This window comes from Prinia subflava, chromosome 21, assembly GCF_021018805.1.
Source record: "Prinia subflava isolate CZ2003 ecotype Zambia chromosome 21, Cam_Psub_1.2, whole genome shotgun sequence".
Lineage (NCBI taxonomy): Eukaryota > Metazoa > Chordata > Aves > Passeriformes > Cisticolidae > Prinia > Prinia subflava.
The window spans coordinates 3,922,584-3,940,101 of NC_086267.1; the positions used below are offsets into that span (position 1 = coordinate 3,922,584).

A 17,518-nucleotide genomic window follows, 5' to 3' on the forward strand; every position below is an offset into this window, starting at 1 on the left:
TGCAGCAGTGATGGACAGGGACTGTCAGTCAGGAATGCTTCCTGGCTCACACCACGCTCTCAGGAACACCTCATCTCTTATTTCTTGATTCTGCCCAAGAAAAATATCTGATGACTGAAGTTATTTCTCCTCTGAGGAATGCTGCTCTTCAAGTCTTCATTTACCTTGACATTTCCCCCTACTGCACCTGTGGCTTATCAGAAGATTAAAGCCCAAATGGAAAACTGAAAGAGGAATCTCAAGCAGTTGCAGCCCTTGACATCTCACTTGCCCTTGGCCATGCAGATACCTGGGCACTCTCTGTTGGTTTAGGAGGTCATCAGACTCATTAAGGATGGACACAGCCAAGGCCAAGGCAGAGGCATAACCCCTGTCTCAAGGGCATCCCCACCAGCCCAGGGATGCACCTGGAGGATGCTGTAACAGGTAGATCTCTTCCCTACTAACAAAAAGCTTTAAAATTGTATTTACATGGGCAAATGTTTTTAAGACTGGGGTGACTTTGTCCATTGCAGCTGTAACACTTGCAGATCACACAAAAATGTGTTTGACAAACACTTCTTTCCCCCCTCCTAAATAAATGCTTGGCTTTGATTGCTCAGGCAATGATTCACACTTGCCCTGAAATGAAAGAAACTCCAGCATCTGCCCAGCCTGCACCAGTGAGACCAAAAACCAAAGAAAAGCCCCTCAAGAACTTAATGCAGATATTCAGACTTCACCATAACTGCTGGAAATCTCATGGGGAGAGGCTGCTGCTGTTACAACCTCCGCTGTCCTCACTGCAAGTTGGGATTATTGGCACAGCACCTGAAGGAATCACAGATTATGTGTTTGAAATTTATTTGATCTTTGAACTCTGCAGGGATGAAATAAAGACTTCAGAAAAGTCTTCTTATCCATGTAGTAGGAGGTATAAATCACAAGGAAATGTAAATATGCTGCAAGTTTTTTGTGTCTAGAATTAAATGTCATTTGCATTTAAGATGTAAGTGAACTTCCTTCATATCTACAATATTTAAGAAGTTAAAGTCTAAAGTCACAGACTTAGCAATTTTATCCAGAATTGCGGTTAACGCAAGGGCTAATCCCATCAAGGGGGCATTAATTGGTGTCTAGATGCTCCTTCTCATAGCAGCAGTAGGCCATAAAACTTAATCCTTACCTCCTCTTTCCAGCATGTAGCCTCCGTGGTCATCAATAAAAGTAATGTGATTCATTAAGTATAGGAGTAATTACCTGGGGCTCCAACAAACAGGACTGAACGAGCCATGCCAGTGCCAAGTTGGCTTTTGTGCCGTCGCACAAAAAGTGCCAGGGGCTGCCAAGGAAAGCCCTTCTGCAAGATCAGGATAAATGCTGATGGCTGCAGCACAAGCTGCAGAGCACTACAAGCTGCTGGGCATCTCCTTGGTGTGGGCTGGGACAGCCATCGACCAGTCCTACCCCAAAGCAGCTCCTTGGGGCTGTTTAAGGAGTGGTAAGGATGCTGGTGCCACGAAAACACATAAGTGAAATTATTCTGTTTGCATGGTGCATTGGAACAGAAGTGAATCCCTGGAACATCTGGGGCTCTGCTGACGGAGGCAGGACCTGACTGTCCTCCCAGCAGTGCTGTCCCTGCAGCACAGTGCAGGCAGAGCCAAGCACAGCAGCTTCAGCTGGGAGTGACGGGGAGGCAGAGCCGTGCCCGTGCTCCCATGGGTGCCTCCCTCAGGCTGCAGAGGCTGAGAGGAACAGGGCAGCTCCAGGCACTTGGTAAAACAACTCCAACCAGCACCACTCCTGTGCTAACACTTGTACTCACAAATGTGTCAGAAATGGATGTCTTTGCTCTTGACACAACTACAAAATAGGTAACAGTGCTACCAGCACTAATAAGAGTGATAAAACTAACAACAGGATCTGACTTCTCAGCAGCCATTCACTCTGCTGCCATTTATGTTTAGGTGTATTGCAGCCAGCCCCAAAGTGTGAACTCCATGAAGACTCACAGAGCACCTCTGCCTGTCATGGCTCCTCCTCATTCCACCATTACAATTTTATTTTTAGAGCCAATTAAAAAAAAAAAAAGAATCCACTATAAACCAGTTTTAAATCACAGTAGCTATGTCATTTATAAGTACAACCAGGAGGGTGAGCTCTGCTCTCCCAGTGACATACAGGTCAGAACTCAGTTCAGACCTTGTCTGGACCTCTGCAGGCAGGGAGATCCCTCCACAAACAGCACTGGCCCAAAGCTGCATATTTAGTTCAAGCAGCTTTAACTGTTAACAACAGTTTTCCCCACATTTTACTCAGCAACATGATAATTCTTGTGTTGATGGCTCTGAACTCTTAACAGACTTGAAAAAGAAATTAGAAACAATCTTTATGAACTCCTCAGCACACCGAGCAATTGAAGCCTCCTTGTAACGATGTAGGACCAAAGACGGAATATTAAAATTGTCATTAAGTGGAATGCACATGAAATGCTAAAAAGTCTTTCTGCAAATTATTTCTTGATATAATGTCATGCTGTAGAACTAAATCTTAGTACAAGGTATGAAAAAAGACAGTTAAATCAACTTTGTTCATTTAAATATAATTTTAAAAGAACTTGCATTCATCTCTTTATTGCTCAAGGATTTTTATCAATTTCTTTAGCCCTCATTTATTTCTCTTCCCTACTCCCATGGGGATACCATTTGATTTATTGGGAATTAATTCTTACAAGTCATGAATGCCTTAAACTATTTTCAGATTAATCACCACCATCTCCACTGGTGCAGCGAGGAGAGCCCCGCTCCCTCTCTGTGCTCACACAGACCAAAGGGCTGCAGCCCCCCAGTGCCAGCTGCCATTCTGCCTTAGCAATTGCTCTCTCCATGGACCCAGATTGTTATGGTGAAGACCAAGGGCTCCAATTAACTTTTAAAAGACTTATTTGGAGATGGCCCCCTCCTGCGGGTGGTACTTCAGCTCTAAATCTGGTCGCTTCCCAGCACACGTGTGCAAACACTGCTGCATTCTTATGGGGAAGGAAGAAAATGGAAGAAAAAATCTATTTATTTAGTTAACTTAGTTCCTGTTTGATTTCCCCACTTGTAACATCACCAGCTCCAGACTAACAAGGTTAGTGTCCAAGTGGGGCTGTAGCTTGGTTTTGTCCAAAACACCACGTACCAGGTCATTTTACCAGGATACTGTGAACCACGTCCTCGGGCTCTGGCAGGTGTCACCTCCCCAGCACAGAGGCATGGGAAACACACCCCAGCTTTGCTGTAATTGGGAAAAATCCCACTGGAGATGGGAGGAGAGCAGAGGTCTGAGGAAGAAAAAGGGTTCTCCCTCTGCTAGCAGCATGCAGCTTGACTCATGACTTGAGACATTATAAAAATCCATAAATATCTGAAAATTGAATAATAATAAATTAATTATAAATTTTAATTGAGAACCACTTCAAATCGTAAACGCAGTTCAACAGCTGATGAACTTCTAACACTGCAGGCAGCGAAACAGCAAAGACTGGAGGAACTGGTGTTGCTGGTTTGGGAGGGAGCAACTCCCCAGCTGTGTTCCAGTAACACATCTGTCCCCCATGGGCACAGCCAGGCCCAGCAGAAGATGGGAAAGGGCTGGAGAGGGGACACAGGGCTTCTCAATAGCCACCACCAGCTCTCTCTGTCCAGGCAAAAGCATTGTTTGCAATATTGCAATTGAATTAAAAATGTTGATTTGCCTTCAACTCCATCAATTACTGGGACTCCATTGATTCCTGATTAATAGTAACTATGTACATAAATCTGGATTAACCTGGAAACCAGAGATGCTCAAACTGTCCCAGAGGCTGGGCTGACTGGGCTGCCAGCCCACAGCCTGGACCATCAGCTCTTTGTAGGGCTGAAGCTTAGCACTGAGCCAACTGTTCAGGTAGATTTTAAGATGGGACAATGCAAGCACCCCTGGTCCTGTCCAGGCAAGCTGAGCACCCCCAGGGCAAGAGGGCAGAGCTCTCCAAATGGGTTCACAAGTGGTGGCATTGACCAAGCCTGAGCTCTCAACAGTCCCCGACAAACCTGGAATCCCCTTCCAGCCCTTCCTCTTTTTCAAATGAACCTCACAAATATCATCTGTTTATTTATATCAATTTAGTCCCATCAATTAATGATGACAAGGCAATTAACTAGAATGCCAGACAGTAAAAAATAACCACATAATGCCTTCTTTAGAGGAAATCTATTATGTAATTCCAATCGGTCTTCATTAACACAAAGTATTCCAGTAAAAGGTAGTAATCTAGTAATAGTCTGTGAAATATGAAGATCCGCAAAGTAATTTTTCAGAATTAAGGGTATTTTTAGTCAATAAGAAGAAAACCTGTCTTCATTTTTTCAGCAAAAAACTTTTTTGCAAAAAACAACACAACTCTTTAACATAAGGCAGCAGTACTGAGCAGGCTGTGCAGTATCACCAGAGGCACTAAATTCCCTTTATCACCTCCCTTCCCACAGCATTTGGGGTCTGGATCAAGCTGAGAGCATGGCTGCACCCATTTTTTTCCATCCCTCATCCAACACTTGCTGCACAGGTGCTGGCACCAGAGAAAGGAGTCTCAAAGCAGGAATTATAGCAGTTTTCAAACACCCTGACAAGCAGGGGTTGTGCTGAGTAGTGTTCAATCAGTGTTCACAGCTCTGTTTGGATAATGATGATTCAATACCCTGCTCATCCTGGCCATGAGCTCTCCTTCACACACTGGCTCCACAACTGCCACGAGTGACAGGAGAATGGCACAGCATGACCTGACCTGGCTCATTCCTACCTGATGGACTGAGCAAGTAACTTGTGCATAGAACAAAGACAAAAAATTTGCTTATTATTGTCAATATTTCATATGAGGCACTTCAGAATTGCCAGTGTTTTAATGGTACTAACCTAATTTATCAATTGTATATATTAAAGATTCAATTTTTAGGGAAAATGAGACGAAAAACATGAGTCCACAAAATAATCAGCTTCACATGGAAATATATATTTTCTTATTTTCTGTCTTATTCCCCTTCAAACTTATTAATAAACTAGTAGTTGATAAGAGACAATTAATCCCAAATATAGAAAATCCTACAAACAAAGAACACAGACAAATATAAAAGTAGTCAACCACTTCTCCAAAACATGCCCAAGCTGTTAAGTACTCTCGACTTAAAATTTCTAATGAAGCAGCTTAAAAATCCCAAATTCCTACAGGAATGTGTTTACAATACAAACTCAATTATTGTCTTATTCTGATGCTTATCTTTTCTTACACCCTCTCAGCTCATCCTACTTTGGAATTTAATTACATTCCAGTATTTTGAGTTCAGATGAAATTACACATTTTCAGATTAATTTAGCCTAAATGAACTCCTGAAAACAACCAATCCTTTTTCTGTCATGCCCTAATTTGTAACCCTACAAGTCAGCATGAATTGCCCTTTTAAACCTTGCATCACCCCACCATAAAGCCACGTTCACTGTCCCAAACCCAGCACATCTCCCAGCATTGCTGGGTCAATGTTTGCCCAATTTCCTTTGATCAAACCCCTCCTTTTCCTCTTACCTCTGTTATTTTCTGAGCTCAATTGACAGAGAACAGTCAAGGGGTGACTGTTCCTTGCACAGTGGTGCAGGGAAGGCGCGACCTTTTCTGTTTGGTTAAAATCCAAGGGCGATGTTGTCTCAAGGACGTTTCAGCTCAGTCAGCACAGGAGAAGCACAGGACAGGAACAAGACCAGCACTCAGCTTCCCCAACCCAAATCCCAGGACATGAAGCATTCCCTGATGGACACCTGATGCTTCCCACAGAACGCCCTGCCAGCATCGTGCCGGGAATCCCGGCCTCTCCCAGGCTGCCTGAATCCAAGCACAGCCTCCACAGCTTTCCTCTCACCTCCCTCCCACCAGTTGTGATCTGATGCAACTGTCAAATCCTCGGCATGTTTGAAACCTACTTGTTCAGGAGCCAAGTGGAGATTCATCCCTGCAACGAGCCAGATGCTGCAATTGTGTTAATGCCATGCAAGACTCTCACTTTCCAGAACTTCACTGAGTTTTTAATATCGGCAAGAAACTAGGATTAAATGTTAGCTCCCGTATGAACTACATAATCTGAAGAAAAAAACCCAAACCCTACTCATTTAATCCTTTTCATACGTTACCTAGAGTGGCCTCGTGTCCTTCCTAAGGGCAGAACCTCCTCTCTAACCACTGCCCACCCTGGCACATCAACACTGCAACACTGGGACTGTGCCCACACATCACCTGCTTTGGTTGGCCTCTGGCTGCTACCAAATACTACCTCACCCAATACTAGGGATTTTGGTAATGGCAGGTGGGCAGACTAAAGGAAGCTGTAATAGATACAACAGATCTGTGCAGGATTAGAAGTGGCTTTTTTAAAATTTCAGGAGTTGAGGAGATGAGAGCAAGGATTGAAGAGGAAAAGAAACCAGACAAGAGCAGCAGTTAGAAAAGGCTGGGAGTAAAACCAGTGAGAGGAGACAGAGCAAGCACGCAAAGCTGTGATAATAAAATCCTCCAAATCTTTCCTATCCTAAATTTAAAGCAGAGCACAAAATACTGCCCTGCTCTTGGCTAGTGCTGTTCCCAAAGGCCACAGTTTGTCAAAAAAATAATTTAACACCAGTTGGGTCTTCTAAAGTTGTCTGGGATTACAAATGCCATTGAGCAGGGAGACAGGTCCCCACACCACATCACTGCCAGTGTTCCCATCCCTGGCCTGAGGCATCTTGCCTGAATACTGCCAAGTAGAAATAGGAAGCTGAACAGTGGAAGAGCCATGTTTCACCTTGGCACTGAGAGCTGGGACTGTGCACTGCCCAGTGAACCCAACATCACCTCAGTGTATTTTCTTGGCAACTGGTCCAACAGTGTCACCCTTTCTTAGCTGTTGACAAATCCTGTTACACAGCAAAGACTTGTACCAGAGCTTTAATTTAATTACTGTAAATAAATACAGCAACTTGGCCGAATGGTTTCATGAGTGACCAGCCCAGCTGAGGCCAGGACCTGTAACCCTCCTGCAGTGCTGCTCTGTGTGACATCCCAGGTATCACACTGCAAGAGCATCCACTGCTTCCAGACAAAGCCTTCAAAACAAGCTGGGGTCACTGCCACAGAGACACAGCCCCAACCCTGCACCAGCCCATTTCAGCTCCTGACTGTTCTGTGGTTCCAGGAGCAGCCCCATTGCTGCCCTGCAGCGCTGGTGCTTCCAGAGCCCTTGCAATGGTGTGCAGGTCACAATTGCAGCCCATGCTGCGCTGCCATGCTGCTGTGAATGAGCTTTGTGAGGCTGCAGAGAGAGCTGATGGCACCCCAGAGAAACAGGTCAAACAGAGGCTCATGGACATGCTGCTAAAAGAGGTTTTGCCTCTCTTAAGGAAATGTGGAAAGGTTCCCGCAATTATCACTTTGCTTCCTTTGCTTGTAACCGTGTAAATCAGCCCCTAATACCTTGTTTACTCACTGCAGCAGCATAAGAGCAGAGGGAAACATAGGAGCCCTTTATCCAGAGAGAATTAAATAAAATAGTGGGAACATCCCACAAATACAAAGTCAATTAATTCATTTGTTACAGGGCAAGAGTCCTGCATAATTTGTCCTCTGAGTAGTTTATTTTAGCTAATTGCTTATCCAGCAAGAAGATCTCCCCTGCATGACCCATTTGCTGTGCAAGAGGCTCGACTGATGAGAAATAAATGGTCACCTTCCAGAGGGCATGGAGTGACAGCAGGGACGCTCCATCTGCTGCTCTGGTCCTCAGCCCCACATCCAAGGAGAGAATGCACCCATAACCTGATACCTCATAAGCAGGGTGAGCGTTGGTGTCCAGGTTCTCCTGAGGAAATCAGGAGACCACAATTCCCCTTTCCAGGACAAGCAGGAGAAGGGAAGGCTGCAGATAAGGCATCCCCCACTAAGGCTCTGGTCCCACCCAGCTGCATTGCTGCAACTCACAGCAATGTGTTCACCCAACACTCGCCTTTTACAACAGCACTTAAGGCAACAGAACAATTCCAGTTGTGAGGGTGGAGCTGTTTGTCAGCACATCACCCTCTCAGCTTTTCTACCAGAGTCAGAGCAGAGGCAGAACCAAATGGTTTAATGCCTCACTTGTGCATCCCCTGTCTGTAAACACTGCTGGGGAACAGGTGGAGCAGAGCTGTCAGACCCACAGCCGCCTTCAGCTGGCCAAAAGATGGAACTAGGACAGATGTTATTGGTCTCATCAAAATTTTGTAAATTGAACAGTGAAATGGAACAGCCTTATTTATCTTAATTTAGTTCATCCTTGACATTTACAAAATAAATACAGGAATAATACTATGGGCACGATTCACTCTCAGTGATGGCAGCAGAAGTCACACATGCTGTGACAAAGGACAGGAAGTGACATGGCTGCTGGCTGCTGGAAGCAGAGCAGAGGGTGCCAGAGGATCCCCAAGAGATCCACCAGTACCTCTCAGCTCAACACTTCCCTGCAGCACCAAGTACATCCTCGCTGGACAGAGACAGGCAATGCTGAAAGGAGAAAGGGGAGGACAGCAAGGTGATGCTTTGAGACTGGCTGGGCAGTGGATTTCAAGTCACCACCAAAGAGGCAACAGGATTTCTGTCAGGAAAGCTTCGAGCTTTCACATTCCACTAGGAGGCTTCTGATGGACTTTTACTGATGCTTCATCTCCCTCAGAATCAATAGAAAACAATAATCCCACGGCTAGGCATAAATCATGTTGCACAACTCGGCAAATCATCACGTGGGATGCCTTGGGACAAGGCTGATTCTTTATTTCCAGAAACAGCACCATTAATGGTTTCTGCCTGCCAAGCAACAAGATTCCCACTTCACAGCACTGGAAATCTCCAACCTGCACTGAACCCAGCCACTGTCTCCACTTACTGCAGAGCAAATGTGGGCAAAGCTCATCTCAGCTTGTGGGGATGAGCCAGGGGGGCAGAGGGGCTGCGGAGGGACAGATGCCCACCTGCCCCGACACCAGTCCCGACATGTGCCCGCCTGCCTGAGGCCACAAAGCCACTCTTCACACCAGACCAACACATGCCCACTTGCCCAGGGCTGCAAAGCTGCTCCTAAACCCCCTTTTACCACTTGTCATCCTGGTGATGCTGCTTCAGGTGCAGCAGCCCCGGGCAGCAGCGCTGTCTGTTTATGGGAAACAAAGCTGCTGCAGCACGAATCAGAAACTCAACACTCCCACAAACAGCAGCTCTGGAAAACCCCGGCAGCACCTTCCCTCATGTCACTTTGCAGCATGTCAGTAACTTAGAGGAAACAAAACGGCCCGGCAGAGTTATTCGAGGGTGTGAGATTTGAGGTACATCTGTAATTAAAACACAGACACCAAAGCTGCAGAGCAGTGCCATAAAGCAGATCATTTTACAGCTGGCTGGGCTCCCTCTGATGTACTTGAGAACCATTTTTAAGTGACATAAAGTTTAACATACCGGTACATCTGCCTACCCACCAGATTCTACACGGAATTTAAAATTTAATTATATTAAAGTATTGTTACAGTGTGCGTAGCAAGAACGTCAACCAAGTGTAACTTGAGGAGAATCTTCGCCAGATTGTTGTAAATCTGTGTTTTCAGGACTAGGTAGAAAAAAAAGAAAAATTCAAACCTGAACACCTGTATCAGTGCTCTCAGCTTCATTATTGTTCACCCATCAACTGCTCCACATTTGGGCTGAGCAGAATCACACACTTGTCCAGTATTTCACTACAATGTCAATGCACACCTACAGCACCTGTGCCTGCCAAGCAATTACTCCTCACACCACAGCAAAAGCAAAGCCTTCTCACTGCCTACACACACTTATTCAGCACCAAAAGGAAAACCTTAGCGTCTGCAGGCAGCTCCTCATCTTCCAACAACCGCAACACAAACCAATCTGTCCTCTCCAGGCTGAGCAGGAGGTCCTCTGGGATGCTTCCAGCTGCTCTGCGTAACAGCACATGCTGGCTAACATTCCAATGGGCAACTTAACTAACACTGTGCTTGTCATATAAGACACTGTCCCCATCAGGAAATCAAAGCATCACCCCCCTGGACACAGGGCATCCTCTGCCCCAGGCTCAGGGAGCAATCCCTGCCAGCTCAAGATGGTCACGGTGCCTTGATTCACCCTGGGCCGGGTTTCCTGGATGCAAAAATCCTTGTCAATAAATAAAGAACCCAAATAAATAGTTTCTTTTTCATCACTTGCTATTTGCAGCCATTAAGATGCAACAAGCAGTTGCTGGATGGTGTTTTTGACGCAGAGAATGTATTGGAAGAAACAAGGGAATATCATTAAGGGTCAATTAGGAGCAACTTAAAGGTTATTTTTGCATATCTTACCTCCTGGACAAAAGAAGGTTCTTCAGTGCCATATGAGAATATAAATTAAGTTGCAAAAGTCTTTAAAATGCAACAAAGACTTTCATTTTGTTGAGGTTTAAAACAGCCTGAAGAACAAATAGCAGGCCTCCTGCTGCTCTGCAGCCTGCACATATGACGCAGGAAAGGGCAGGTCCAAGGTGGTTCCACAGTTGCCAGCAAGCCCTGTCCTTCACAGCCCCCTTCGACAGGGAGCACAGAATGCTGGACAGTATGGAATTGTCTGCCAGCTCTGGGTGTGACTATCAGAAACCCCAGCCCAACATTTCTCCCAGCACACTCTTTCCTTTCCTCTGTTCTACCCAGGACAAGGGCAGCTCCTCACTGATCTGCCTGGGAACCCCCAATCAACCCAGGGGGCTCACACACACCAAACAGCCTCCTCAGCCCTCAGCATCCTCCCACAAGATCAAGGACAGTCAGAGCCTGCCAAATACAGAATGTCAGTGTTGTCCAAGGCCACGTTGCTTTCCTTGGCCATACCCATTGACAGAAAAACCTACCAAGCCTTGTTGCAGGCAGATTGGTTTGCTGAATGATTTCACTGCTTTGTTATCAGATAATTGCTTTTTCTGACAATTCCATGTTTTCCAGAGTTCTCTTCTCCTCCAAGGGGCAATGCTGCAGGACTCTTTGAGTCCACATGAAGAGGAGAAGGAGCCTTTTCACCCCAGCTCTGTGTGTCTGCAAAGCCAGGTAGTGGGGGTAGGTGTTTGTGTGCATGGACCAGGTGTGGAGCAACCATCTCTGACACAGATCCCTCTGATATGTGGGAAAGCCCAAGCCTGGGGACCGTGCACAGGGGCTGCAGAGCCCTGGGTGGGCTGGAAGAGCCAACCTCCAGCCTCTGTGCCAGGTGAGTCCACAAAAAAACACAGACCTCTTGCCTTGGTTGTCCAAGTTGGCCAGTGACATCTGCTGTGACACAGCTCTTCTGAGCTGCCAGCTAAATACAGAGGGAAACTCTCTCACAGGACCAGCACACATCAGGCTGGATTTGCCATGGGAAGAATGTGGAAGGAATACTTGAAGACCATCACCTGAGTCAGGCCAGGCATCTGGATGGCTCCCAGCAACTCTGCCCTAAGGTCACTTTACAATCAACATGGTGAACTGTTAAAAGAACTCATTATTGGTGTCTCAACACCCCTGGACCACAGCTGCTAAAAATCTATATGAACTCAGGGCTCTTAAAACCATCTGTGCACTGTTTATCCTCTGCAGGGGAAATAAAGAGAAGGAAATACTGAAAGCAGCAAGAAGAAAGTGTTGAGAGTCATGAAATCTATAAAGTGTAAAGAGAGATGTGCCACATTTAGCAGGGATTATGTCAAGCAGCATCCCAAGCCAGGAGTGCTGACAGCACACACACACTGCCTTCAACAAAGGAAAATAGGTCGTAAGCGACCCCAAACACACCGGCAGAGCTTCCAGCAGCACGAGCAGGAAACCCAAATTTCAGAACTGCCCACAGGCAAGGTTAATGGTCCTGGATCCTATGGAGAGCACGAGCCACATGAGAGAGCAGGACCTTTAAAACGTGCCTTGAAAGCCTAAACAAGGTCTCGAGAGGACTTTTATTTGCAACAAGCATAAGGGGATATGGACAGAACTTGTGCCACCAATCACAGCTCTGGGCAGTTGCTTTTCCACAGCCTCCAGCTCCCATGAGCTTCTCCTCCATGGGGAGTCTCAGTCTCATTTCCCAGCAGCCAGGCTGTCCTGGCAGCAGCATCCACCCCATGCAGTGGGACAGCTCTCACACAGAGCACACTGGAAAGAAGGCTCACAAGGTAATGGCCTAATACAGTGAATTAATTCCAAAGCACAATTGTTTTCAATCTTCATTTAAAGCCAACCTTACCTAATCTCACTTTAACGACATAGGAAATGGAAAATCCCTTAATAATATAAGTTATGAATATTTATTACCCTATTTTTTACCTGAAAATGGAGTAATTCAATTAATTTTACTATTAATTATTTAATACAGAATTAATATACTGCAAGATCCTAACTTTTCTTTACAATGCCACTGATAAAGATATCCCAGATAGGGGATGTTCCTCATGCTGGACTGATGGACAGGTAAGACACAGGGTGTGCTACCTGGGCAATGGGCACCTGCACAGGAGGTGGGGAGGCTCCAGGGACTCCACTCATCCTGCTCTCCCTGTCGAGGAGGGCTTGTCCCCCCAGCAATCCCCCTGTGGCCTTTCCAAGATGTGAAGCAGGAAGGGGCAGAAACACATCTGAACTGCATTCCCAGATGGAAAACTGACCTTGCAGCTTCTGTGCACAGCCAAGGCTTTTCCATTACCTGGGGCTGACTTGTGAAATAGTGAAGTCACCTCAGATCACTCAGGAATATTTTTAAAATACTGTACAAATGCTAATGGCAGAAGGCACCTGGAAACAGAGAAGCAAAGTATCTTCCTCTGACAGAATGCTTCTAGACTCAGAAAATTGACTTTGTCATTGAAATTCCAAAGCAAACAACAATTAAGTTCTACTTGATACATAAATGTCAAGTAAATTTTTTTTTTTGTCATCGTGATTTGCATTTAAACTTGGAAATGTCAGGCACTTGGCCCTGCTGCATTAGCAGAACGATTTCCCCGCCCTGCTGACGGAACACCCGCTGCAGATTACCCGGCACATCACCGAGTAACAAAACACCACTCCAAGGGAGCCTCAAGGTCGATGCTTGCGAGGTGTGCTCGTTAATTTATGTTGATCAACTGGAGTGCTCAAAAGACTGTTGTAATAATGCTCCAGCACATTTATATCAGTGTATTCAATCAATCGGAGTTGTTCAACAAGAAGTTACATAAAAAAGCAATTTTAGGGGCTTTTTCCAAAGGTTTGTTATAGCTCCTTCAATGCCACCACAATGGCAGGAGGGCCTCCCCTCCATGTCCATGACTAAGGCAATACCCAACCATGCTGTAAACATGAGGAGCTCTGTTAGGGAAAGAGATGAAAACACTCAGAACAGCAAGCTTGGCTCCAAACCAGCTCCAAACCAGCTCATGCCTCATTGCCACCCTCTGCCTTAGCTCAACATCACAGCCCAGCCTGGCCTGACCCTCTGCAGCAGTTCCTTTGCTGGTGGCTGAGCTGGACAGCACCAAAACCCCATCACCAATATCAACCCTGTGCCAATAACTGCAGCAGCAGCAGCTCCCACAGGCACCGTCCAGCCGTGCCCGGAGCCCCCACGGCTTCCATCCAGCAGTGACTCCTCACAGCACACTATACATCATCATATTATGAAACTCTCTGTGTGTCAGTGGTGCAATTAATTTTTATTAATTTTGTGAGATGAAATTAGTAGCACCCACAGCAGCAAACAAAGAACGGGGAGTGTTCCAGTTCAGTGCCAAATCGATGTCATTAATTCTGTAATACTGGGAGCCCTGATTGTAGCAACTCAGCATTTAACTCTTCCAATTAATTTTTGTATTTAAAAAAAAAAGAAAACTAATTCAACAATTTCAGAAGGACCTTGAACTCATGTCACAACTTTCCTTCTCCTGGGACATGCTTTATTCCAAGTGTAAACACACGTGAGGAAGGTAAGGAAATGTTCATCAGAAAATTATTTTCATGCATTGCCTTTAGCAAACCAAGCTCTTAAAATCAGAAGATGCTGCTACCAAAACATTTATAATCTCGTATCTTTAATGATACCATGTAGAGCCAGACTAGTTAATGTGTTTTCTAACCCCTTAAAAGGCTTCTCTGGCAAAGGCTCAGCCAGAAATTGTTTTGAATTAATTCCTAAACTGGGATTACCAACCCAGAAAAAAACCATTGCTAATATTAACTGAATTACCTGCTGTTCTGCAGCCAAGGAGAGCCTCACAGCTGCCACCAGCAGGAAAGATCCATTCAGGGCCCTTCCACCATCATGGCAGTTCCAGGTCTTGGAGAACCACTGAGAAAGCAATTGGGTTTCCCACATCTCCTTCCCAGGTGCTACACTTTTTAATATGACAAGCAAATGCATTACTTACGGATGTCACAAAAATACACAATCTGGGGGGGAAAAAGCCCACAAAAGTAAAACAACACAGCTCTTTTGCTCCCATATTTCATGGAAAGCAGGTCCTCTGTGTGCCCCACCTGCAGCTGCACTGCAGAGGTGCAGAGAAGGCCTCCACGTCCATCCTCTCCTCAGCTGGGTGCTGTGGAACACCTGGAATCAATCTGTGCTATTTGTTAGGGTGTCACTGTTCCCTGTGTCCCACTGTGACCTCTGTCCCTGCTCATGGCAGCAGGAGGTGATGCCAAACCTGGAGCCCGCTGCTCCGGGCACCCGCGGCACCGGCGCCTGTAACGGATGATGCTGGGATGCAGGATGCTAGAACAGGCTTTTCTCTCACCTGGGTCCAGCAGGCTCCTTCCAATGGCCCAGCCCTCTGCAATAGGAAAGGGGTGGATTGGGAAAAAGAAAAACAGCAAAAGCCCAGCAAGACCAGAAAGCAAGAGTCGTTCTCTGTGTTAGTGAGACGTATGGAGCCAGAACACAGCTGAAACAGCAAGAAAACATCCACAGCCAAAATTCCATGTCTGAGTTCCCAGGGGAGCAAGAAGTTAAACATTTATGGCAGCACAAAGAAGACATGACATTTACTGAATAATAAACTGCAAACATGTCTGTTAATGCAGCTTTTTGGGACCTCCTCACCATCAAACACTTAACCCCGGCAAGGGAAACACCAGAACGCAAACAAGCCCTGTGCCTGTCTGTGAACAGGCGGCACATGCTGGGGCTGGTGCTTTTTTATTTATTTAAAGTTAGAGGCAAGGGAGCTCTGTCAAGATAAACAGCCCACGACCTTGCTCTGAGGCTTCAGATATGCTCATCTGAAGGGATACAATTAAATCCTGAGCAATCGGGTTAAAACTTTAACCTGCCAAGACTGTAGCTGTTCCATTTTTAATCAATCTGATTTCATTCAATAAAATGCTCATTAAGGCAATTAATGAGAGTTTGGTGTCACAAGCCATCAGGCATGACTGGGAGTTTCCACTTGGTGGTCAAGGCATTGATCAGTGAGTCAAGTCATCAGCGCGAGAGAGTCAATGTGCTGAGCAGGAGAACATTACCTGGTTTTGGGGGAGGTTGTTAGCCACTCCTCATGCTTTTCAAACGTTATTAAATAAGCTGCAATTTCCTGAAAGAGAAATGCAGAAAGAAAACAGAGTTACTTGCATGGCTGTGCTGGGAACTGGAAAGTTTTATAACAGACACGGAACCGCCTACCCCAGGGCCAGGCTGCAGCTGAAATTGGGTTTTGACTGACAGAGCGCGCTCAGTAAATGTTCACATCCACGCCACCAAGGCCAGGCTTAAACAGGACAATGAAGAGATGCAAATGAGGAAAGGCATTAACATTTTCCAGCACAGAGAATTTGCTGGTAACTGTGGTGACCACGGCATCGCCGCGAGCCCGGTGTGACGTCAGGAAGCAAAGGGGAGGGTAGCGACAATACGGACACAGGGAGCTAAATAAAATATTTATAAATAGAACAGCATCACTGCAGAGAGAATTACTGAATTATTAATCGTTGCCATAAAAAGCCAGCGGGTGACATCAACGTAAGTCATTGCTCCCACTTGCAGGAATGATACGGGCGATTACTTCCAGATCAGAACTGATTTGTTTGCAGGAAATTATCGGCGCCAGCGAGACAATTCACGACAGTGCCTGTGAACAGGCCTGAGGAACACGGGACAGGCGTTCTTCCATTTCCTGGGTACAAACCCGGGGTGGTCGCAAGGTGGGAACTGTCACCACTGTCACCAGCAGTGTCCCGAGATCTAGAGATGGCCACGGACTCCTGGGACTGTGCTGAAAATAAACCCCCTGAGATATACTCAGAAAAATGTAGGGTTTTGATGGATATCTTCCAAAAATTACCTCTCAGATGGGCCTGCATAGCAAAAGCTGAACAAGTGAGGTCAGTGAAACTGCCTTCAATGCACAAATGCCTCAAATCAGACTCCCAAAACACATGCAGTATCACCTCCAGAGCCACTGCAACAGAAGAGTCCCCAGGCTGTACCTCCCAACAGCACAACACATGCCAGCGCCAGGGTTTTCCACCAGGAGAGGGGTTTTTATTATTTTTTTTTCAGCTAGCTCTATATAAGGGCTGTCGCTTACAGTACCAAAGCTAAAAACCCCCACAATGCTCTCCAACCAGCTGGCCCAAGCATCTGCTAGAGCCACAAAATGCAATTATATTACTCCCAAACGAGACGTAAAAATATCTTGTTTCCAATACTCTTGGTTTTAAGACTCATACTTAATGTCCTCTGGGCATTGCGGCGGTGCCAGATCTCCGTGTTATGTACTTTATTAGAGCTGTGTGAATGTCATATTAATGACTCCTGACCAACATGTTTACACTGCAAATAAATTCTCCTGGAATCCATCGACACACCCCTTGTTTCCCAAGCCAGTCTCTGCAGGTTTAAGGGATCCCCCTACATGCACATGACAGAGCAGTGGCACAAAGCTTCAAAACCTCCTCTTTTTAATTTTTGGCTAATGGCTAATGGCTAAAGAAAATTCAGCATCAAAGAAAGCCAGTGCAGACTTCCACCATCGACACTGATAACTTTCCCAATCCTCACAGTTTCACAGCAGCTGCACCTGAATCAGATGCAAGTGCTGAAATGTGGACGGTTCATGGCCAAAAAGGTCTGACCCCAGATTTCCAACAGACTAAAACCACCAAAGAACTCCATAACTAAAATTCTTCGGAAGAATATGAAAAAAGATATCTGGGGTTTTTTAAAGTCAGTGCAGTAATTCCACCAAAAGTGCTGCAGTCAGCAGAGCTCTATTTCCAACTCATCCCACGTTATGTGTCCTCAGCTCACTATGCTATAAACCAGTGTCACCTCATGCTGCACAGTGAGATGAGCTCTGGAGAGACTGAAGAACACTTGGGAGCACCCTACACATCCTCTCCAACACCAGGCAAGCAAGCATTTACAGAAACAAACCCCTTCAGTGCCAAGACAGTTTAGGGGGTTCAGATTAGTCTGGGATTT

General features: G+C 45.8%; 1 protein-coding gene across 2 annotated transcripts in view; it reads right to left on the reverse strand.

Moving 5' to 3' along the window:
* The window catches only part of CAMTA1 (calmodulin binding transcription activator 1), a 232,811-nt gene that overhangs the window by 155,183 nt on the left and 60,110 nt on the right, over positions 1-17,518 (reverse strand). For both annotated transcript variants that reach the window (XM_063417232.1, XM_063417229.1), the window contains one exon: positions 15,562-15,629. In XM_063417232.1, the coding sequence (XP_063273302.1) occupies positions 15,562-15,629 (68 nt within the window). The remainder of the gene's footprint in view (positions 1-15,561; positions 15,630-17,518) is intronic.